This window comes from Pinus tabuliformis, chromosome 1_1 (assembly GCF_031772625.1).
Source record: "Pinus tabuliformis cultivar Carrire ecotype Pingquan chromosome 1_1, CPIR1, whole genome shotgun sequence".
NCBI classification, from domain to species: domain Eukaryota; kingdom Viridiplantae; phylum Streptophyta; class Pinopsida; order Pinales; family Pinaceae; genus Pinus; species Pinus tabuliformis.
In genome coordinates, this window is record NC_142297.1 from 584463903 (window position 1) to 584486232 (window position 22330).

Below are 22330 nucleotides of genomic sequence, written 5' to 3' on the forward strand. Positions count from 1 at the left end.
TCACGGAAACTCATGAGCATGATGGTTGCAAAACTCTTATGTTTGATGGTTATTTGAAGTTGGCAGTTTGGAACAAGGTAGCAGAAAATGGCAAAAGCTAAGGAGGAATACTAGTTTTAGTGAAAGAAAAATAAGGCCGTCACATTCAGTTAATTAAAGAAGATGCAAATAAACAATATTTATGGTTGAAAATATCAGAGAATGAGAATCACATAAGAATTGCAGCATGTTATTTTGCCCCTCAAGTCGCAATAACTTACAAAAATAAGGGCCTTGACAGCAAGGATCCATATGCAGCGTTAAAACAAGATATTGCCGTGTACTCTCAGCAGGGAGAAATTCTTTTACTGGGATATTTCAATGCTAGAACAACAAATAATCAAGCTAGCATCCTTTGTTGCAAAGAGGATAACAATCCTATTTGGCTCACTGAAGAGGAAAATCCCCAATGGGTGAAGTGTTCCGAAGATGACAAAGTTAGCAATCATTTTGAAGATGAGTTGTTTACATGTGTGGGGCTTTCAACTTAATTATTTACAATGGTCTAGATAGATGGAAAAGGTCTAGGAACTTCACTTGCAACACATACAATGGGGCAAGTGTCGTTGACTATGTGATGTGTTCACAAAGCTTAATAGAAAAGATAGATGAAGTTAGTATTGGAGAGCATATTTGGGACTTAAACTCAGACCATAACCCAATTTTTATAAGGTTATCATGGTTAGAAAAAATGAAGCATAGGAGGAAAACCGAATGCTCTTGACAATCACTATCAAGGGGCAAAATTCTTCTAACACAAGAAAATGGTACTATCTTCAAGACAATGTTAGAGAGATTAATTCAGAAGGAGAAAACTGGTTTCAAACACTTCAACAGCCATGAGTTAACAAATATAATTCAAAGTGCACTTGAGAAGTGCAAAAGAGCAAAAAATAGGAAATCAAAATCAAATTGCTTTCCTGTAAATGCTTGGTTTGATGAGGAATGCAAAATGGCAAGGAGAACCTTGAAAAAGGCAGGAAAAGAGAAGATGAATGTAAAGTTATATAAGCAGATACTAAAAAGGAAAAAAGATGAGTTCATGCAAACAAGGAGAGAAGAGTTAATATATTTAAGCAAGAATAATCCAAAGCTTTTCTAGCAAGAACTGCAACCAAGGAAGAAGAAAATTGAAAATAATATTACAGCCAATCAATGGTTTGAATATGCAAGGAAACTCTATGAGAAAGAATCCGAGGTGGAGTCCCCCCTAGGATCAACACAAATTCAAAGCTCTTCACATTACAGCAGGTGGAGAATGGAATTAAGAAGCTGAAAACAAGACAGGCAAAGGACTTGGTTGAACTTCAAGCAGAGTATCTAAAATGGGGAATGAACACTCTTGCACGGCACATCATGAAAATATTCAACAACATCATTCAGCAAGGATTCCCAAGAAACTGGACAACTACCCTAGCAATACCCTATTTTAAAAGTGGAGACATTAATAATCCATCCAGCTATAGAACAATTATGATCAATCCTTTGCTTGCAAAGCATTTCGGCAGCATGGTAGAAAACAGAATTAGCAAGTGGGACAGAAGTAAAAGAAAAGAGGGCAAGAGGACAAGTGGGTTTTAGGCCGAAACATTCTATAGTGGATCATGGCATCACGTTGAGACACATTGTTGAAAAGGTTTGGGAGGACAAAGAAGAAGTATTTTTCTACTTTTTTGACTTCAAAAAAGCATTTGACACAGTCCCTAGGGATAAGTTGTGGCGTAGAATGGAAGAACTTGAAATTCCTGTGCATTATAGAGTCGTTGTCCATAGACTTTATGAAGAAGTGAAAGTCAAAATTAGAACCTCAGCAGGTATTTCAGAAAGCTTTAGAAGTGACATTGGAGTCAAGCAAGGTTGCCCTCTATCCCCCACTCTTTTTGGTTTATATATTGATAAATTGGAAGAGTGGCTAAATTTGCAAGGTGGAGATGGTGTTCGGTTGGGGGAGTTTGTGATAAAGCTTTTTTTATATGCTGATGATATTGTATTGATTTCTAAATCGGCCCATGGATTGCAAATGCACTTACATGCCCTTGAGCATTTTTGTAGAGCAGTGGGGATGCAAGTCAATACTAGCAAGACCAAAATAATGATTTTTTCTAACAAAAGGAAGCAGAGCCAACATACTTTCTTCTTTAAAGACAACATTTTTGAATAAGTAAATGAGTACAAGTACCTTGGGATTGATTTCAACAACAAACTCAATTGGGAGGACTGTAGAAAGAAGAGAATTTTAGGAGGGTGGAAAGCATTATATGCTCTTCAAAACAGGTGTAGAAAGGCAGAGTTATGAGATTGGAAAACGATTTAAGTACTTTTTGGACTCCTAGTTTGTCCAATGATGCTATATGGGTGTGAATTGTGGGCTAGCAGCACTCCCGTCTCAAAATGGGAACAAATTGAGAAAATACATAAATGCTTGATCATGAGCAAGTTCAAAATAAAAAGTTCGGTACCTTATGAGATATTGTTTAGTGAAACAGGAACAACTTCCATTGAAGCAATTGCTCTGTTGCGGCTCATAAAATACCTAAAAAAAATTGAACAAATGAGAGTAGGTAGATGGCCTAATGTTATCTTCAATGAAGGCATGAGTGAAAGAAAAAAAACATGGATGAAACAAAACCACACATGGATGCAAAAATGGAATATCTACCTCAATGCCTATCCCACAAATAGCAAGAAGCTAAAAGATTTTGTTATGGAGAAGTTTCGTAAAAACGTATGGGGAAAAGAGTTGGGTAGAAAGAAGAAATATTACATTGAGGAATTCAACCCTACGTGTGATTTAGAACAAAAAGAGTTCATTGGAGTTAGCATTTCGTGGAGGGCAAAGGTTCTTATTGCTCAATTAAGGACCAACTCACATCAACTTCGGTGTGAAACAGGACAGTGGAAAAGGCCTAAAGAAGCTTGAGAAGAACGGGTGTGTACATTTTGAACGTTTGGGGTTGTGGAATCGGAAAAACATTTCATTTTGGAATGTGATGCATTCAAAGACATCAGAGAAAGTTATGAGAACATGTTAGCATCAGTTTCTTGACATTGTCTTTTTAGTGAAGGGATTGTTGGAAGGTTGGGGGAGCTCATCATCAATTTGAATAGGAAAATGACTAAATTGCAAAGAGCAAAAAACAGGAAACTAATGGTCTCATAAACTATTTTTAGTCTAATAAACTTTAAAATATCATTTTGTTTCATTATAATTATGTGCCAGTTAACTCCCTTATCTCAGCTTCTCTTCTCAACACACACTCATATTCCAACGCACAGTCAACGCATGGACAAATTTACACATTTTGGAGGACTGTGGGTACATGGGACAGCCCTGATCTAACGATAATGATAGTTAACAACAGTTATATAATTGTTTATGCGGCAGTCTTCAACAGAAAATTGTGGGTTATGTTTCCCTTCTTTCCCACATAGCTGCACACTTGTGCACTTAAACTCATACGGCTGCCATCCAAGGAAGACTCACTGCCACTTCACAGCGTGTTACATATGTTCCTTTGCCACTTGGAGAACTCAACTTTGCTTTGGAATTGTCAATCTCAGCCTTGTGAAGAAAGATAGCATACATGTTTTGGTTTACAATTAAAGAAGTCTGCGAAGAAGAGCCCAGCGTGAAAGAAGACTAGTCTATGTTCAGATCACAAGTGCGAAAGTTTCTGAGGCTGCTAGGATTTCCTCAAGCCCGAAAATTTCAGAAGTAAGAGAATTTCGATCTTGAAGTTTTTGCATGGCTGAAGATGTTTGATTTGCAGAAGTAAAAGGCTAGTTGACTTAGTCTTTGGTGGAAGCAGTGTGTGGTCTTGGTCTTGGAAGTCTATTTTGATATTGATTTTATAAGAAAATAAAAATTGAGTTTTCTCTAGAAGAAGGTTAGGAGGGGAGATTTTCTAGCTTGGAGCTTATATCTTATGTTCAGTTTGTATAATTGTAATCTTCATATTTTTTATATTTATTTGATAATAAAAACACTAATATAATTAAAATATATATATATATATATATATAATATCAAAGTTAAATATCAAGAAAAAATTGTCCATGCTACCCTAATAGATTTCTCAACACATACACCCAAGCTTTAACTAATAATTGTTATAGAGCATTTGACTTTACCTCACAATTAATAGCACATTATGCTTTACTGCATGCAATCGAGGATTTGTATAGAGCTCAGCTGATTGAAGCATTCTCAACTTCCATAGCAAGGATTCTCGTGAAATTGTTTTTGCCAATGTCTGCAAATAATAGAACTGCTCTTTAGAAAGAACTATCATTCATGGCATAGTAACCAAGCTCTCAAGCAATAGAAATTGAAAAGGAAAAGAAGGTAATATAAGCAAGAGAAATTGAAAAGGAAAAGAAGGTAATATATAATTTGATTAAAAAAACGAGAAAGATAAAATACATATGAAATAGAGTTTTATATTAAAATATCGAATGAAATTATAAGGCTGAGATAACTTAGCATTACTCTACACTTGCCCGGCAAATTATGGAGTTCCTTCTAAATCATAAATCAACCTAGGAAACTCAAAGCATGAGGATTAGGACCTAAAATTCTCTCTAAACTAGTTTTGCAAAATGCTCTAAGAGAAATAACAATGGTTACTAGCATCTTTCAGTCCAGGTCATTCTCTAGTGGGTACTATCGGACAGGTTCCTTAGGGTGGACATTGCTATTCTTTACTTCAAGGTGATAGCCATTAACTCTTCTTACATAGCTTCTCTTCTTAGACTTTCTTTTCTGCTTTTCGGAGATGATTTTTGCACTCCTATCACCCATCACCCATTTTGGTAGGTTGTATTATCTAATCCTATTGACCTATTTTGGTCTTTAAAGGAAATTAGTACAATTTCATTTTATTTCATTTGTATTTGGTAAGGACACAATTAGAACGGTACCTACCAAATCGCATAACAACAGACTAGTAAAACACAATAAACTTCGGACACAATTAGAACGGTACCTACCAAATCGCATAACAACAGACTAGTAAAACACAATAAACTTCTAGAATCTTATAAACAAATTACATAAAAACCAAGAACTTCAGGACGATATGGATGTTTATACCAAGTACCAAGGTGCAATGCTTTACCTCCATGATAATCAAGTATACCAAGCAAAGCACCATCAAAACACCCATGACCACATCATCTCATCAACAATCAACCAAGGCATCAAAATAATCAAGTGAACTTACACTCCAATTCATCAAAGTCCATAAGTACCATGCTGCAAACCCATCCATTGTAAAGAAAATCACAAATAGGACCTTATGCCATATGACGCGTAACAGACTCTTAAACGAGTGATCATTTACTATATTGGCTCTGACTCAATACCGAGTGTGCTATCTTATTGTCTCTAACAACGAATTGTATTAACTGAGCTACGTATAACATAATTTCTATAATATGCGATCTTAAATGACCAAATGTGTCTCTAAATGTCTCTCTAATGATGACTGTTTTTAAATAACCAATTTATACAGAGGAGTTAATCAACATACAGTCCATTTCAAGTCGATGACGCCCCCCTAGAGTCGAAAACCAAAGCTCGATTTGATAAGAGCATTGTGACAAAGTTGGAAATCCCGCTTCATAATATCAAGCAGGCTAAAATGGACAAGCCATCTTTCGAGAAACACTTCATCACCTTTAAGAAATGGGGCATGGTAGACAAGAAATGGGCCACAAATCTTCAAATGAATCATCAAGCTGACGTTCGAGACTATTCGGGTGCACCCCTGGTCGCAAACTTCAAGGGCTTGAAAGAGGAAGCCATGAAGTATATTAGTCGATATAGTGATGGTATCATATTACAGCTTACAATATCACAGGTCTCCCGCACACCGAGGACAAAATCCAAAGGAAGTTGACTCGACTGCATGGATTCATGAATTTATAGGTGGAACAATAGCTGAAAACTCAAAAAGGTTTAATTATCAGTCAAGTCTAGGAGCCCGGGTGAAATGGGCTTGCATATAGTTTCGTTGTGCCTTACTCTAGTTGGTTGAGTATGAGACGATAAAGTTGAATATGCTCGAAGCCATTGGTCAAATCGCAAGGTCAGGAAATTAACACAATTGGACGTACCATGTCATCTACATGGTGATAACCAACTGCCCAGAGTGGCAACCTCTGGTAAGGTTATCCATTTCCCGTCACTATTGATATGGTTAGCCATGATGCAGGTCTGGTCGATTGGCGAAGCAACCTTTACGAGGAAAAGTGTCCTGCTTATGAAAAATTACAAGGTTTTGCTCATGGATGGTCAAGAACCCGAGTCCATCTCACCAGATGAAACATTCAGAAATTAGTTGATCAATTTAAAAGTTATATCGAACAGATAGAGAGTTTCCCAACAAATTCGATGCATTCTATCCAACAATTCACATATACAATTGGGCCTTTGTAATGTCCCTTTTCGAGAATAAGAGATAGGACACCATTAATTAATTATTACGCCGTAATGCGTTCCCTCTGAGAAAGACATCCCTAAAATGTGACGTGTGCGATCCTGAGCCATTGATTCTGTGTTAGACAATTGGGGTGTTTTCAGCCATTGGTTTAATCTTTTTTTTCATGGAAAAATATTTTTTTTCCCACCTGCTGGAAGACAGAGAGGGAGGATCTGGCAATGGGGCATGAAAGGCCAGGCCTCCTGGCGATGAGACTCTTCGCAATGACTGAACCGACGAAACGTGTCTTTCTTCCCTGGTTTCGTGTCTTTCTTCCCTGCATGAGGGCTGCGTAGCCTTGTGCTGTGAAACAGTTGCAAACCCTCCCTGAATGCGCCTAGATCGGAGCCTGAAAGATTTGCCTGGGTACCCTTTTCGTCTTCTCCGCTCTTGCTTCCCTGTTGCAAGAGCTTGAAATGGTTTTTTCGATGTCCTCCAATGCAGAGCCGATTGTGTCCTCAGCCGCTCCTAGAGCACAGCGCCTCTTTCAACCTGTGCCTGACTCCGGATTCGTATGGGTGGGCATTAAATCTGCCCGGGAGAAGCTGCAGGGTTGGTTGGAGGGAGCTCGTCGGGAAGCTCGTGTAATCGGTCTATATGGTAAAGGGGGTGTGGGTAAGACATCCTTGCTCAAAATCATCTACAATACCTACAGGTCAGTCGTTTCTTTGATCTCGTCGTTCGGTTTACAGTTCGTGGGAACTTTGAAATTGAACAGTTGCAAGCTTCCATTGCGAAGGCTTTGAATATAAGATGGAGGAAAATGATAATCCTGAGACGAAAAAGATGAAATTGAGTGCATCTCTAGACAAAAAGAAATTGCTTCTTATATTGGACAACATTGGGAAGGAAATAGATCTTAGTGAAGTGGGCGTCAGAATTGGGGATAATACTGGTAGCAAACTCTTAGTCTCCAGCCGCAGCACACAAGTGATTGAAAAGATGGGAGCAAAGGATTACTCCCTGGAGATAGAACCCTTGTCCTCAGATGAAGGCTGGGACTTATTTAGAAAAGGAGCTTTTGAAAATGGACCTGAGAATGGTATTGTAGAGGCGAGAGTGAGAGAAATTGCCTTGGATTACAGAGGCTTGCCGTTGGCCATAAATGCAGTTGCTGGAGCGATGAGGTTTAAAAAGAATGAGTGTGAGTGGAGCCATGCTTTAAATTCGATGAGAAAGAGGGATGCTTCCGTCCCAACAAATCTCAGGGCCATTGATGCAGAGCTTTATCAGGTGTTAAGATGGACTTGCAATGAATTGTCAGAATTCCATCTAAAGATTTTTTTTCCTAAATTGTGCAGCATTTCTGGAAGATGAAGAAATTGCTGTGGAGACGCTGGTGCAGATGTGGGACGCGGAAGGCTTCCTCAACAAGCCAGGGACACCTTATTTTATGGATGCTTGGCGGCAATGCATTGATGAACTGGTAAGAAGGTGCTTGGTGGAGCGTGTGGAGTATATTGTTGATGATGACTATCACAGTGTCGAGTATTTAAAGATTCATGAAGCTTTTCGTGACATGGCAATTGACATAGCCAAAAGGAGGGAACATGCTTATTTGCAGCAGGTCAACAGTTGCAGAGCTTTCCGACTGACAAAGTTTCCAGGGATTGCAGACGAATATCGGTGGGCTATAATGCTATTCGTGATCTGCCAAATGATTTGAGATGTTCAGAACTGAGGAGTTTGGTTTTAGCCTCCAATATTCGTTTGGAAAAGATTCCAGAAGAATTGTTCAACAATACCCCGTCTCTTCAGGTTTTGGATTTGTTATCCACTCCAATTAAAGGATTGCCAACCTTTAAGCAACTTCAATAGCTTCAGTTTCTCAACTTCTCTAACTGCTCCAAGCTTGCTGATTTTCCTGACAGCCTCTGTAGCATCCTGTCACTTAAAGGTTTGGATTTGTCATACACTCCAATAAAATCATTGCCTGAGAACTTTTGTAATCTATCTAGTCTTTAAGTTTTGAATCTTAATTCTTGAAAGTTACATTCCTTAACTCACCATTCTGGAACATACATCCAGTCTATTGCAGGTTGGTAATTAATAAAAAAAAAATTCAAGTGTGAGAGTTAAGCAAGTTTTGTGTTGATTTGTATTTGTTTGCAATAAGAATACATTGGAATAGATGTTGTTCTTATTCACAACATTTCTCCTACATACTGTCCTGCAGGAATGTGGTAATAAAACATGTGACCATATTGGCTCCCATTGATGCCCCTAACACAGATGGGATTGATCCAGGTAGTTTTCGCTGCTAACAAAGTTTTATTAGTGGTTCTGTTTGCATGCTTTGATGAACTCACTCCTAGTTCTATCTCATTTTCTAGATACTTTCTTTTTGTCCAATTATCATGAATGTTGTTTAGAATGTTGCCTAGGGCTAAATTGCTGCCTAACAGAAATGATGTGAAAAGTACAAAGAATGTGGATTCAATCAAGGGATGAACTATAGGATTTCTGTTTATCAACTTAAGTTTTGGTGATTTCTCCCACCTAATTTCTAGTATGTTATGTATTGTTATGATCTTGCTCTATTTGGTGAATTTATGGGGTGCATCACTGTGAATATACTTGATAGCTAATGGAAACATATGAATCCAAATAATAGATAGCCCATGACAGCGTGTCGTGATATCAATTTTAAGTTGCTCAAGCTAGAACACAACTTACAGTTCAGATCTTTCTCTCTCTGCCAAAGAATGACTGGTTTTGACGAAATTTATCTGAAGATTTCTTAAATTATGGGGAATGTCAAGCAAAAGAGTAATGAAAACCAATCAAAGCTTCTCTTTGAAGATTGCAACTCTTTCCATAGATCGCTTTTTCAAAATGCTCTATGTTTTTTCTACTGAAATGGATGTCGTTGATACTACCTTGGTAACTATCTCTTTATATCGATTCCTCGTTGAAACTGCTTTGGGAACTGTGCTTTATTTGTTTTTTAGATCTCTGATTTTTCCCCTGTATATCTAAAAAAAATGAAATTTACATTCTTGTTAAATGCATTGACAGAATCAGAGACCTTATGGCTGTGATGATAGTTTATATTAGCAGTTTCAGACAATATTTCGGGTAGCTAAAGACCCTCGTAATGACGGGCTACAATTTGATTTCAAATGAACTTTAGGGTACATAAGCGGCTGTGTCATGATTCTCTACAATTTGGTTTGAGTCTTCACTTCTGAAGACATTTTAGAAGGTAGGTTCTATCCCTCTCTTCCAGGACTTGAAATAAACCAGGACTTCTCTTGTTCATTTATTCGAATGCTCTAGGATTGACAACATGGCCTTAGCAATAACAATGGTAGATGAAGATCTGTTAATCGTTACGGGAGAACCTTACTTGATGGAGGATTTTGAATTTTCACATTTCTCTGAAGGCCACCGGAGCTTTCGTTCATGACTGAGATTAACAAATGCTATTTATCCTTAGGTTTCAGGGGTCATCCTTATCATGATTGTAGATTTGGGTCATCAGAGGGCCCAGACACAAAGCCAAACTGAGCTTTCATTCACAACTGAGAATAACAAATGTTATTTATCCCTAGGTTTCAGGGGTCATCCTTATCGTGATTGTAGATTCGGGTCATTGGTGCCCTGCGATGACCCCAAGCTACAATGGCGTTACAGTCGGGGAGTTTGAAGTAGGATAAGTAAAGGATTCTACTGTCATGTTTAAAGCTTAGTAAAGTCTGGTGTACACACAGTCGGACATTAATCGATTGACAATTGGATAGTAAGAACAGGCTGCAAATCTGACAAGTACCCTTTGTTTATTGAAAACCTGCCATAAGTCTGGTCAAAATAACCTCAGTTTGGATAGTTGCAAATATAAAGAAGCATATACTAGGACCATAAGAATGCCACGTTAGTACTGGACATATGCTCTGAAGCTTCTTTCCTCTGATATTCTCTAAACAATGGACCATCATGAGCATTGCTATAGTATGCATCAGGTTATCATGAGCTCGAAGTTCATTTTGCATTTTTTCTGTATATTATCCATAAATTTATGTGGCTATCTAACATCCTACATATTCTCAAATAGTAATTCTGCTTTTGGGGTATTAACTCTTGACCTCACTAACTTTAAGTAACTAACTGAAGTTTAACTTTTACCAGAAACTTTCAGTTTTATCTCCAAGGCAAAATCTCTGAGATACGTCAGACACTTCTTCCTTGTATCCATTCCACTAAAAGTTTCCTGAATGTAGTTGATGTTTTCATCTCCCGTGAGAAGAAGCTTCTGTTGAATGATGTATCTTGCGTCAAGGTTTTTGCAAGTGATCTTTCTCCAATTCAATGATCTCTCTTTCATAACCTGAATGAATATGGAATCATCCTTATCAATCATGGTGTAAACATCTTCTAATGAAACTGACTAGTGATGTCATTATTTGACTTTCTTGACATGTAAACATTGCTAAGGTCACCTTAACCCTGTTATGTTTTTCTTGTTCTTTTCTATTTCAATGATTTACTTGTCCTTAATCACTTGATTTCTTTGTGCCAATTGGGTTTTATGTGCTTTGCAAGAACCGAATTCTTCTTTTTCATTAGATGATGTGGAATTAGATATTTCATGGCAAGTTTTTGGACTTATCAAATCTGAAAATTAAGAGTATGGAAACACTGACTTGCTCTTGCGGCTCAACGGAGGACATAGAAAGCAGGATGCATAGTTGGGGTCACCAATTTGGATTCGTCTCTCTTAGGAGCTTCCATGTCTAACACCAAAGTAAGCCCAATGACAAGATAGAGTTTGATGGTTATTAGTTAGGAGGATGACCATCAATAATTTTCACCATATTCTCATTCCTAGGGCTAGAAGTGAAAAGGTATCACCTTATTCCTTTTTGTCTTGTGAAGTAAATATTTCTATTGCTTGATAACATAGGGTTACATTTTAGTGTTGATACAGTCTTCCATTGGACAGGCCCAACCAGATACAAAATTTCAGTCTTTTCAAAAGAGTTTTAGTCCAAAAACTAGCCCTGTTGACTATATCTAGAAGTCTAAAAAATGTAACTGGGCCTCTAGGGCCTGTAAGGAACTAAAACAAACAAAAATGTTGCATGAGGATAAACAAACTAATTGAGAAAACCATCATGAGGAGTGATCAGATTCAGTGGCTTCTACTTGTATGGGCTACTTATTGCTGCCTAGAGAGCAACTTGGTTTTGGAGGGATGACCATGTGCCTTTCAATGTGTCAAAGCCTTCGATCTATTGCTGCCAATTGTCTTTGCATATGATCCAAGGAGAGAAGCTGCCTGGAGAGCAGCCTGGTTCTAGAGGGATGCCCATGTGCCTTTCAATTTGTCCAAGCCTCTGAACCATAAACACTAATTGTCTTCGCATACGATCTAGGGAGAGAAGCATGTCCTCTCTGGTTGCATTTTTTCAAGGAGAACCCTACCAAGGAAAAATTTCAGGTGCCAGTGGATGTCCACAGTGTACATATATTGGTTGTATCTTCCCCGAGTATGACCAATGTTGGTCATCCACTATGCAACCTCAGCCAAAACTTCGGAATCAGTGAGGGTGCACTGCTCATCTGCCAACTCTCGTTTCAGCTGAATCAATTCATCTTGAATTGGCTGCAGTGTAAGTTCCCTAAACCTGGCTGCTGAGCTTTCTACTCTCGTTTGGGCCTTGGCGAAGCCACGCTCCTGGTAATGAGTCTGCTGGAATGGGAAGTGTTTTTGACTCGAGGTTGGACCTCCCAGAGTGTCTTGGGATGGGCTGTGAAGATCCAAGGATGATCGTCATTGGCTTGGGCAGGGGGCGAAGGGGAGCTAATAGGCCCATATCTAGGGGCAAGCCTTGTGCTACTGCTAACCCCTTGACTGAAAACTACAGACCACTCAAAAATGACCACAGTGAGAATTTAAAAAAAAAAAGTCGTAAAGAAAAGACCCTAGACCTGCAAAATGTGGCACGGACACATTCCATCATTGGAAGAGACTGAAATTTGGAACGAGTGCTCCTACTGGCATGGCTAATTCCATCCCCTTCCTCACTGAGATTCAGGAGAGCCTAACAATGGACTAGGAGGTCACCAGGAAACCACTGAGGCAGGCCAGAGGTCTCAGCGTAAACGTCTAACTCCACTGCCAATGTGTGCATTATCCCAAAATAGCCACAAGACACAGAACCATAACAACATAATCCCGAATTCACTCTCCACAACAACTAAAAGACAATGAAATTGCAAGAGCCAAGGACGAGCATTTTCTTGATAAACATCCTGAGACTTGAGAACTGTCCAGAGGCTTTCCAATATACAATGCATAATAAAAGGTTGGAGAAAAATGCGAAAGCTAAGTGCCTTTTCCTACCCTTGAATAAATGTCAAATTGATGGGGCAGAGCAAAATGACAAACCTCTTGATTGAGCTGAAATCCATCAAAAATACAAAATCAGGTTGGATGGTTCTACGTCTCATTGAGCAGTGGATGGTGTAATGAGGGAGGAGCTTCATGTGTGCGTTGGAATTCCCACGCTTGTTCCATGTACCTTTCAATCCTCTAGAGGGGCGTGCTCCCACGTCCCTTGGGCGTGTTGATTGGTGGGATGGTGGCATCCCGTCCCCCACCCTCTCATGCTTCTGGCATCCCATTCGGGGAGTACTACCTTATTCCTTTAAGGTAGTCGTGTATCATATTTTGTCCCAATAAAATTTTATTGTTAAATAAACATAGGTTTGAAGTCTATCTTGCAAGTGCATTACTAATTAATAAATGATCATAGTTCCAAACTTACATGCATCAACTGGGAAATGGTGTGCAGCTCCATTACATCCATATACTTGAGAGCTTGTGTTATCCATGTTTATGTAATTAGATGTAGCCTTAAACCTATTTATTTAAGGAGAAGCACCATTAGGAAATTTTAGGAAGCTTCTCTCAAGAGTAGCAAGTTCCCACAAATTCTTTTTTGTATTATTTTCGAATAAGAATTGATGTTTATCTTCTTTTTTTATTTAGTGACTTTATCTTCTTTAGCACATCTCTAAACATACTTAACTACTCTCTAAAATATCTTAATATGTTGTTAACAGGAAATCTATATAGGATTCTTTATAAAAGTTGTTACTACACTTTTCCCAAGCTACCTTATCCTGTTCATTAGCAAGCATCTCTTTTGTAACATTGAGTCATTTGTGGACATTAAAAGCATTTTCCTCTGTCTTTCTTTCTTTGATAATAAGTTTTTTCCACTGATTGGAGATCATATTACATGATGCATGATTAACAAATGCTTCTTATTTGTACAAAAAATACACTGGAGATACAAAAGACTTAAGACACATGATAAATGAAGAGTTTGGTTTTATTTATCTAGATCACAATATCACGCATATGAAAATTATTTCACCATTTGAAAAACTTATTATTTCTTTATCCACTCACTATATGAGTTCCATTGGGAATGTAGAGCCTTACAACAATAATATATTAGTGCAATTTTCAAAATTTCATATAATCTACTAATTATCAGCACTAAACTCTTTATAAATGAAGTTGAAACACTAAAAAATGGTGCTTGCCTTTTAATTTAAAAGAGAATTATCATGGTAAATTGGTATAAGAATATTAGTAGAAAAAATCACCTAGTCATAAGCCTAAATATTGGCAAAGGCTAATTCTTCATGTGGCATAATCAAATAACCATGTGATCTTGCTACATGATGCAAAAAAAAATGACCCATGGATCCTAATACTTTTTAGGGTTCTTTTTCAATTCAATACGCTTTTCTTCTTCTTCTTCCTGAGATGGTAAAGATAATGACTCAAGAATGACTCTAAGCTTACTAGATAACCAAATTCTCAGCATACCTTTCAATTTACACACTAGCCACTTACGGATTTTCAACCAATGTTTAGATAATAAATAATGGATGGGCATAAAAAAAACATAAACATTAACACCAAAAATAATAATAATCACATGAACCTATTGAGAAAGTGGAAACACATAAGATATCATCTTCACATTGGATACTTTGGAGAAAGGCAATCTTGAGTACCATGATCAAATAAAGAAACACAGAAACACATAAGATATCATCTTCACATTGGATACTTTGGAGAAAGGCAATCTTGAGTACCACGATCAAATAAAGAAACACCAGACTACGGGAGAAGTGAGTGTTAATTTTTAAAATTTTGATATAAACATTGGTTTTCAAGAGAGATTGCAATTAACAATGTACAAATTACTGAATAAATAATTACCAATTAAACTTTTAAGTCACGTTTTAAAGGTGCAATTAAGTTGAGCTTTCATCTTGTCATTCAATTGATGGACACTGAATATTAAATATAACATAAATATATAGGAGTAGCATGTGAGTGTCAGTTTTATAAAGAAGATTCTTTTTATTATTAATAAAAATATAGATAGTTAGTTTCATTTTAAAGGGTTATAAATATGATTATAAATACAAGACTTAAAAGGTTGTAAATATTTAAAGGGTTGTAAATATGAGTTATTAATTGTTTTTACTCAAACCTGATAAATAGCAATTTAGCAATTTCTTTTTAATTGAGTAACTCAAATTCATGTTTCTTTAGGTTGAAGGTAAACCCATTAAAGTGGAAAAAACTGTGATGCCAATAATTAGGGGGATTGTCATCATGGGGTGATAAGAAATTTAATATTCCAAGAAGAGGAGGTAGTAGTAGATTCTAAATAAATTAGAAATGCAACAACATAAATGTTTGCAACGAATTTAGAGAGATCCACCTTGTTGAATAATGCACACACTACATGGATGATGGATTTCCGCACTTTATGCCTTACGGCGTTTTCTTTGCAACATCTGGTGCAAATGCTAGTTTAATATCATATTAAAGGTGAAGGTGATAGGTAGTAATTTAATTAAAATGGGCTCCTAAGTAACTTGATTTAATTAATAAATTATAAAGTCATTTTATTATTAAAAAAATTTAATGGTATTTCAATAATCCGAGTTATTTGTCTCATCGTATTTGGATTGGAAAAAATTACAAAAAGAAGAATGAGAGTTCAGTTGACGGAATAATGAGTATTGATATTTTGGTAATTGTTTCGAGAACTTTAGTAGTTTATAATGGGAGGGAGAAACCCTTATTATATTTTTTAGTTTTTATGTTGAAATACATACTTTAGCTATTTTTGGTAGCTTATAGTGGGAGGGAGAAACCCTCATTATATTTCTTAATTTCTATGTTGAAATACATACTTTAGCTACTTTTGGTGGTTTCCTAGTTTCTATGTTGAAATACATACCCTAGTTATTTTTGGTGGTTGTAAAGTCACCTAAGATAGCCATTGATCTTCCGAGGAATTCGAATTGGTTCAACAATGAGTTAATTTATCCATCTAGATAGTGGGTTGAGTTATTGTGCTTCAATGGACCAAATTATTAAGAAGGGTTGAGTTGGTGGACCAAGTTGTTAGAAATCCGATTGCAGAACAAGAAACCCATTAAATCTTTTAAGTTTTCGATGTAATCTCTTCCCGGAAATTATTATTAAAACAAAAGTTAGATTTCTTGCATTAATTATTGTTCACAATTTATGTGGGTCTATATGACATTATTAATATTTCATGCAAAACTTGTATAGTAATATTTTCTGGGTAATACTTATCTAAACAAATAAAAAGGGATATTACAGTGGTATCAGAGCTAGTTCTTCTCATAGTTTGAAGGGTTTATTAGAAGCATGCTTTTGAATTAGCAAGAGCAATTATTCACAGAAGTAATTCAAAAAATTGAAGATGTGAGCAAAAATGTCAAGATTGTAATTGAAAAATTGAAGAATGTCACAGGAAAGTTCTTGAAGATTATAACAAGAAGGTTGAACAATCTAGCAAGAATCTCGCAAGAATAACAAATTGATGAAGCATAGGCATCATCAATGGCGGCGAAAGGAAAAAAAATTGCAGATGTTAAATGGGCACTAAAGACCAAAAACCAAAGACTAAAGTTAGCCCAAAAGTAATTAATGATTTAGATAAAAATATGGACGAAAAACCTGCCAAACCAAAGACAGAAATTGCATTATCTTCAAAACAATGTTGGAAAGATCAATTCAGAAGGGGAAGAGTGGTTCCCAAGGCTTCAATAGTCATGAGTTAACAAATATAATTCAGAGTGCACTTGAGAAGTGCAAAAGAGAAAAAAATAGGAAATCTGAATCAAATTGTTTTCCTATAAATGCTTGGTTTGATAAGGAATGCAAAATGGCAAGAAAAACCTTGAAAATGGCAAGTGAGGAAAATATGAATGTAAAGTTATATAAACATATTTTAAAAAAGAAAAAAAATGAGTTCATGAAAACAAGGCGAGAAGAGTTAATATATCTAGGCAAGAATCACCCAAAGCGTTTTTGGCAGGAAATTCAACCAAGGAAGAAACAAATTGAAAATAATATTACAACCAATCAATGTTTTGACTATGCAAGGCAACTCTATGAGAAAGAATCAAAGGAGGAGCCTCCTCCCAAAATTAACACAACTATAAAGCTTTTCACATTACAAAAAGTAGAGACAGGAATTAAGAAGTTGAAAATGGGAAAGGCAAAGGACTTGATTGAACTTCAAGCAGAATATCTAAAGTGGGGAATGAACACTCTTGCACCGCACATCATGGAAATATTCAACAACGTCATTCGGCAAGGATTCCCAAGAGATTGGGCAACTAGTCTAGCAATACCCCTTTTTAAAAGTGGAGACATTAATAATCATTCCAACTATAGAACCATTATGATCAATTCTTTGTTTGCAAAGCTCTTCAACAGCATGGTGGAAAATAGAATCAGTTAGTGGGCAGAAGTCAAAAAAAAGATGCCAAAAGGGCAAGAAGGTTTTAGGTCGAAGCATTCTACATTAGATCATGGTATCACGTTGAGACACATTATTGAAAAGGTCTGGGAGGGCAAAGAAGAAGTATTTTGTTGCTTTGTTGACTTCAAAAAAGCATTTGACATGATCCCTAGAGATAAGTTGTGGAGTAGAATGGAAGAAATTGAAATTCCTTTGCATTATAGAGTTGTTGTTCATAGGCTTTATGAAGAGGTGAAAGTCAAAATTAGAACTTCAGCAAGCATTTCAGAAAGCTTTAGAAGTGGCATCAGAGTCAAGCAAGGTTTCCCTTTATCCCATACTCTTTTTGGTTTATATATTGATAAATTGGAAGAATGGATAAATCTACAAGGTGGGGATGGTGTTCGTTTGGGGAAGTTTGTTATAAAGTTTCTTTTATATGATGATGACCTTGTATTGATTGCTAAATCAGCCTTGGGATTGCAGATGCACATTTATGCCCTTGAACATTTTTGTAAAGCAGTGGGGATGCAAGTCAATATCAACAAGACCAAAATAATGATTTTCTCAAATAGCAAGAAGCAGAGCCAACATATGTTCTTCTTTGAAGGCAACATTCTTGAAGAAGTAAATGAATACAAGTACCTCGGGATTGATTTCAACAACAAGCTTAATTGGGAGCACTGCAGAAAGAAGAGAATTTTAGGAGGGTGGAAAGCATTATATGCTCTTCAAAATAGAGGTAGAGAGACGGAGCTATGGGATTGGAAAACAATTAAAGTGCTTTTTGGGCTCCTAGTTTCTCTAGTGATATTATATGGGTGTGAATTGTGGGCGAGCAACATCCCTGGACATCTCAAAATGGAAGCAAATTGAGAAAATCCAAAAATGTTTGATCATGAGCAAATTTAAAATAAAAAGTTTGGTGTCTTATGAGATAATGTTGAGTGAAACAGGAGCAATTTCCATCAAAGCAATTGCTATGATGCGTTTCATAAGGTATCTTCAGAGAACTGAGCAAATGGGAGAAGGTAGATGGCCTAAAGTTATCTTCAATGAAGGAATGAGTGAAAGAAATAATTCATCCAATGAGACTAAACAACAAATGGATGCAAAAATGGAATATTTACCTCAATGCATGTCCCACACATAGCAAGGATTTAAAGAGTTACGTCATGGAGAAGTTTTGTAACCATATATGGGGAAAAGAGTTGGGTAGAAAGAAGAAGTACAATGTTCAAGAATTCAACCCCACTTGTGATCTCCAACAAAAATAGTACAATGGGGCTAGCATTCCATGGAGAGCAAAGATTCTTATTGCTCAATTAAGAACTAATTCGCATCAACTACAGTGCGAAACAGGGCAATGGAAAAGGACTAAAGAAGCTTGGGAAGAGCGGGTGTGTACTTTTTGCACTTCTACAGTAGTGGAATCAGAAAAACATTTCATTTTGGAATGTGATGCTTGCAGAGACATCAAAGACAGTTACAACAATATGTTAACAATGGTTCTTTGGCATTGTCTTTTCAGTGAGGGGACTGTTAGAAGGTTGGGTCAGCTCATCATTAATTTGAATAATAAGAGGATTGAATTGCAAAAGGCAAAAAGCAGAGAAGCTAGTGGTCTCATAGACTATATCTAGTCTCGTGGACGTTAAAATTTTATTCATTCATTAAAGAACTTTCTTCGCTAACTGAAGGCAACCAAGGTACTGATTTAAATCATCCTCTATGGATAGCCCTTGAAGAACCTTATAGTTGGTAGTCATTGATTAATAAAGTTACCGACTTAAGATTACAAAAGATCAGAGATCAGGATGTCTATTTTGTAAATAGTTCATGTAGCTTCAAACCTTTTTTTATTTTAAATATATTTTTGATACTTTAAATTTATAAAAAAAAAAATCATATTTATTTTGAAAAGCGTAATTGCATTATCAACTTTTTTTTTAACTTATTTTTGACATTTTAATGTATTAAGTATGGATAACTTTTTCTAAATGTTAGTGAATTGAAAATCATTGATACAACATCAACTTTTATTTCGGGGCATATTTTTGACACTTTAATTTTTTTCATGTCTTACGTATCCACATTTTTTTTTGGGGGACATTAGTTATTACCATTTTTCAAGTTGTCTCTTTCTTTTTCTTTTTTTCTTCATATATTTGTTTTTAAGGTTTTTCAAGTTTGTGTTTTTTACTTTGAAATTTTCAATTTTTTTCAAAGTTCAAAACAATAATAAAATTAATATTTTGAAGTTAATTTTTTATATATATTTATGTATCATTAATTAATGCTTTAATATACGTAAATAATTGTCACTAAAAAAATAATAGATTTAAACACTTGCTAAAAAAAATACACATTTTGCATATAGATATAACTAAAAAAATACACATTCCGAGACCTTTTCACTAAAAGGACATGTCGAATAAAGGAATTTTATGGAAATAATTGGACAAAACAATAGTTTGAAAAATAGCAACTTTTATGAAATTTTTATGATTTTGTGTCCAAACAGATACTATTTGAAGGTTTTGTTTTCCAAATATAATATTCTGCATAAAATTTAAATAAAAATAACAAAATAATAAAATTGCTTTAAAAAATTAAAAACAACTTTAACAAAACAAAACAAAAAGCAAGCAAACAAACAAAAAAATAATTTAAAACAACTTTTTTTTAAATAAATAAATATGTTCAAAAACATTCAAGCGTAAAAAAAATAAAAAAAAAAAATGAAACAAAAAATTAAAATTTATTAAAAAAAGAAAAAAGAAATTAAATGGTGATAAAAAAATTAAAACAAAGAGTTCCAAAAATCTAAAAAAATAAAATGTTATTAAAAATTTAAAAATAAAATTAAAATAAATAAAAAAAATAAAAAAAATATTCATAAGCTATAGAACAAACAGTGACACGGTGTTCTGTTAAGCTAGTCTGTGGTGTAAGGGTCACTGGTTCGAAATTATGTGAGCAAAAGTCCAGTCATACGTGGTATGGCGCAGGCGGGGTGCAATCTTCAGGTGATTTTGATGACTTAGATGCCCTTGGGTCATGGGTACTCAAGCCACAGGTTAATTGTGCAGTCATCTCAAAACTTATAGAAAATAAATAAATAAACAAATTAGAAAAGAAACAAAATATGAAACAAATTAGAAATTAAAAAAATCATAAATAAAAAAAGGGAAAAATTAATAAATATTACAAAAGTTTTTTAAAAAGTTAAAATATATATATATATATATATATTTAAAAACAATTAAAATAAAATAGAATAAAAACATTTAAATATAAATTAAAAAAAAATGTCGAGGTTGGGCATTGATGGGCCACCCCGCTACAGCCCCAAAGTGTCATCTTGTTGTTGGCCCTTTGGCGTTGGGGTCAGGTAGCATGTTGATTCCTAGAATCAACACCTAGCCCACACACTCTGGATCGTTGATTCCAAGAATCGACAGGTTGCCCCGCCCCAACACCAAAGGACCACAAACAGGGGCGATTAGAGCAGTGGCTCTAGTCGCACTGCCCACATCCCTTTGGCATCGAGGCGGGGCCGGGCATTGATCCTTCAACCCCACATAATTTTTTAAAATTTTTTTAATGTTTTATTTTATTTTAATTTTCTTAATGTCTTTTTTTATTGAAATAAGAGGTAACAGGTCTCTTTGCAACTTCTTCGCAGTGATTTGTGTTGTCCAATTTCTTCTCCTTCTTTCTCTAGGTACAAGTACTTCTTAACTTTCATTGATGACTTCTCCGAATGCACTTAGGTTTATTTCTTAAAACTTGAGTGAAGTTTTTATCTTGTTCTTGGCCTACAAACCCTAGTAGAAAATGCAATCTAGGCATCAACTACAAAGGTTAAGAACATATAATGGAGGTGAATATGTCAACAACAAATTCACAACTTATTATACTACACAAGACAATGAAATGAAACATAATGTTTCACACACACTACAACAAAATGGTGTCGTTGAGAGAAAGAATCACACTTTAAAGGAAATGGTCAATTGTATGATCTAGTCTCAATGTTCAATATTGGGCATAGGTGATCAATTATGCTAATTGCATTGTAAATCGCAGTCCCACAAAAGCTTTAACAAACATAATGCCAAAAGAAGTATGGACTGAAATTAAGCCAAATATAAGCCACTTCCATGTACTTAGTAGTGTAGCATGGACTCAGATTGCTAATGAGAAAAGGAAATCCTTACAAGCTCATAGTCTAAAAGTGAGAAGTGTATTTTTATTGAATATTCTAAAGATGTAAAAGGCTATATACTTATTCAACCTCACTATAATGAAATATTTAATATAAGAGATGTTAAATTTGATGAAACCCTCTTGTCCTATGAGCCTAATTTGACATTTGTGCCAACTTCAACTTGCAAGCCACCTTCGACGTTTGTGTCACCTTTTGTTCCTAATCCAGTTTCTTCCTCAGATGACGATAGTGTGGATGAAAATCCACCTCCACCTGCTCACCTTCATTTAAACAAGTCCATTGAACATGAACCTACACTAGCACCACAACTTCCCAAATGGGTTCGTTCAACACAAGAAGCAACTGGTGATCTTGTCAATGATCCTACAAACCAGTGTCATACATGTTCACAGTTCCAGCAAGCCTCCTCTGTTTTAGCTCAAGTTTCAAAGACTCGCGATTCAAAAAAATTTACATAAACTTTAGGCCATCTAGATTGGGAAACAATGATGAATGAATAATACCATTCCTTAATGGCGAATAGTAGTTGGGAACCCGTACCTCTTCCAAAAAGAAGAAAACTTGTCACATGTAAATGGATGTATAGAACTAAGTATGCATCAAATGGAAGTATTGAAAGACATAAGACTCAGTTAGTTGCTAAAGGATTCTCTCAAGTTAAATGAATTGACTGCAGTGAAACCTTTCCCCATGTAGCCAAAATGAATCACATCCACCTTTGTTCTAGCCCTTGCTACCTCATATGGATGGAAGGT

The 22330-nt window shown here is 35.8% G+C and overlaps 1 protein-coding gene across 5 annotated transcripts in view; it reads right to left on the reverse strand.

Moving 5' to 3' along the window:
* The window catches only part of LOC149214595 (phytyl ester synthase 1, chloroplastic-like), a 417560-nt gene that overhangs the window by 216495 nt on the left and 178735 nt on the right, over window positions 1–22330 (reverse strand). For all 5 annotated transcript variants that reach the window (XM_089392341.1, XM_089392342.1, XM_089392345.1 and 2 more), the window contains exon 6: window positions 4171–4292. In XM_089392341.1, the coding sequence (XP_089248467.1) occupies window positions 4171–4292 (122 nt within the window). The remainder of the gene's footprint in view (window positions 1–4170; window positions 4293–22330) is intronic.